General features: G+C 36.5%; 1 protein-coding gene across 1 annotated transcript in view; it reads left to right on the top strand.

Annotated features, from left to right (window-relative positions):
• The window catches only part of LOC125046090 (lysozyme C), a 3,427-nt gene that overhangs the window by 440 nt on the left and 487 nt on the right, over positions 1–2,500 (top strand). The window contains exons 2-4 of the mRNA XM_047643728.1: positions 1,383–1,507; positions 1,896–2,054; positions 2,252–2,351. Of these exons, the coding sequence (XP_047499684.1) occupies positions 1,383–1,507; positions 1,896–2,054; positions 2,252–2,351 (384 nt within the window). The remainder of the gene's footprint in view (positions 1–1,382; positions 1,508–1,895; positions 2,055–2,251; positions 2,352–2,500) is intronic.

Genomic DNA, 2,500 nt, shown 5'->3' with positions numbered 1-2,500 from the left:
ATATGTATATATACGCATATATTTGTTTATTTATTTAAATACACACACACACACACATACACACACACACACACACACACACACACATATATATATATATATATATATATATATATATATATATATGTGTGTGTGTGTGTGTGTGTGTGTGTGTGTGTGTGAGTGTGTGTGTGTGTGTTAGTGTGTGTTTGTGTGTGTGTGTGTATGTGTGTACATATGTATGTATATATATATGTATTTATGTATATATATGTGTGTATATACATATATGTATAATATACATACAGTATATATAATATATATTTATATACATACATATATATAAACACACACAGTGTAAATATATGTATATATAGATATATATATACATTTATATATATGTGTGTGTATGAGTATGTATGAATACATACATACATATATATATAAATACACACACGCACACACAAACACACACACACACATATATATGTGTGTGTGTGTGTGTGCGTTTATACACCCCCCCCTACACACACATACATATATATATATGTACACACACACAGACACACACACAGACACAACCACACACACAAACACACACACACACAAACACACACACACACACACACACACATATATATATATATATATATATATATATATATATATATATGCATATATGTATATATATACATATATAAACACATATATATGTATATATATACATATATATATATATATATATATATATATATATATATATATATAACTGCCGCGATGGTCCAGTAGTTAGAGTACTGGACTCCAACTCTCGTGTCCCGAATTCAATTCCCCGTCATCTCGGTCGTAAAAATGCCTGCGCTCTGACTGCTTGTTCGACATATCGCTTTGAGAAGTCAAACGCAGGTGTAGTAGGGGAAGTCATCGCCATGGCACAAAGCGTTAGAGCGCCGAACCGCGGTTGATTAGGAAGGGCATCCAATCAGGCAAGGGTGGCACTGCCATATAACCTTTCAATAGTGAATTGAGAGAGTCCTATGTCCTGCAGTGGAATGAATGGCTGTAATATATATATATATATATATATATATATATATATATATATATATATAAAGTATATAGACTGGGTCTTTATACTTTATATATATAAAGTATAAAGACCCAGTCAACTACATGATATCAACATTGCGCCAATTAGTTTGCCAAACTACATGGCGCAGATGGGCATATATATATATATATATATATATATATATATATATATATATATGTGTGTGTGTGTGTGTGTATATATGTATGTATATATGTATCACACACACACACACACACATATATGTATATGAATACATATATATACTCCTTGTCATCAATCTGTTTCCCATCTTCTTGTCCCCGCCTTCCAGGGTGCTTCCTCTGGCGCTGCTGGTTGGGCTTCTGGCCGTGTCCGACGCCAAGGTCTTCGGGAAGTGCGAATTCGCGAGGCTGTTGGAAACGAGGTATAACCTCTCCAGGAATGACATCAAGAACTGTAAGTACACAAACATAAAATACACACACACACATATATATATATATATATATATATATATATATACATATATATAAGATAAAGAAAGAAAGAAATGGTGGATGGCTGGATAAATGGATATGTATAGATATATTGATAGTTTGTTATATATGCACATATAAATACGTAAATAGAGATTCATACACGTGTGTATCTATGTATAAACAAATAATGGTATAACCCTACAATGCATATTAAGCCCACCTTTCCACGTAGTGTATGTCTTCTGCATGTGTTTTCTCATACTTCCCCCCACACAAACTTCTGGATTGCTCTAGACATCCAATAATAAGCCGTTGCGTAAAATTTCCTTTGCTCTCAAAAAAGCATCCGTTCCCGTGGTTCGCAGGGGTGTGCATCGCGGAGTTCGAGTCGTCCTTCAACACGGCCGCCACCAACCGCAACCGCAACCGCAACCGCAGCACAGACTACGGTATCTTCCAGATCAACAACAAATACTGGTGTGGCAGCGATTATGGCAAGAACGTCTGTGGGATCCCATGTTCCGGTGAGTTCCTTGTTCTCCCTCAGCTGCAGTTGATGCCGACAACTGATATTCCGGTACGACTGTCCATATCAGGAATCAGCTCCAGCCAAAAAGTGAGAATAGATGAAGAGTGGCCCAAATGGCACCGACTGTACTTCTTCTTGACGCGTCTAGCCTGTAATGCATATTAAAATCGTTTATTCTTCTCCGACGGTCAGATCTGACGTCTGATGATATCACGGCTGCCCTGAGGTGCGCCGAGACTGTCCGCCGTGAAACCGAACGCTACAGGGGCCGTGGGGAAGGCTACACTGCCTGGTGAGTAAAACACACCATAACAAAAATCAGACACACACACACATGCACATTTGTGAATGTGTGTGTGTGCGTGCGTGCGTGCATGCGTTTATATATATAAATATATATATATATATATATATATATATATATATATATATATACACATA

The sequence above is a fragment of the Penaeus chinensis genome, chromosome 38 (assembly GCF_019202785.1).
Source record: "Penaeus chinensis breed Huanghai No. 1 chromosome 38, ASM1920278v2, whole genome shotgun sequence".
In the NCBI taxonomy this organism is placed as follows: domain Eukaryota; kingdom Metazoa; phylum Arthropoda; class Malacostraca; order Decapoda; family Penaeidae; genus Penaeus; species Penaeus chinensis.
This window is presented reverse-complemented; position numbering and strand designations above follow the sequence as displayed.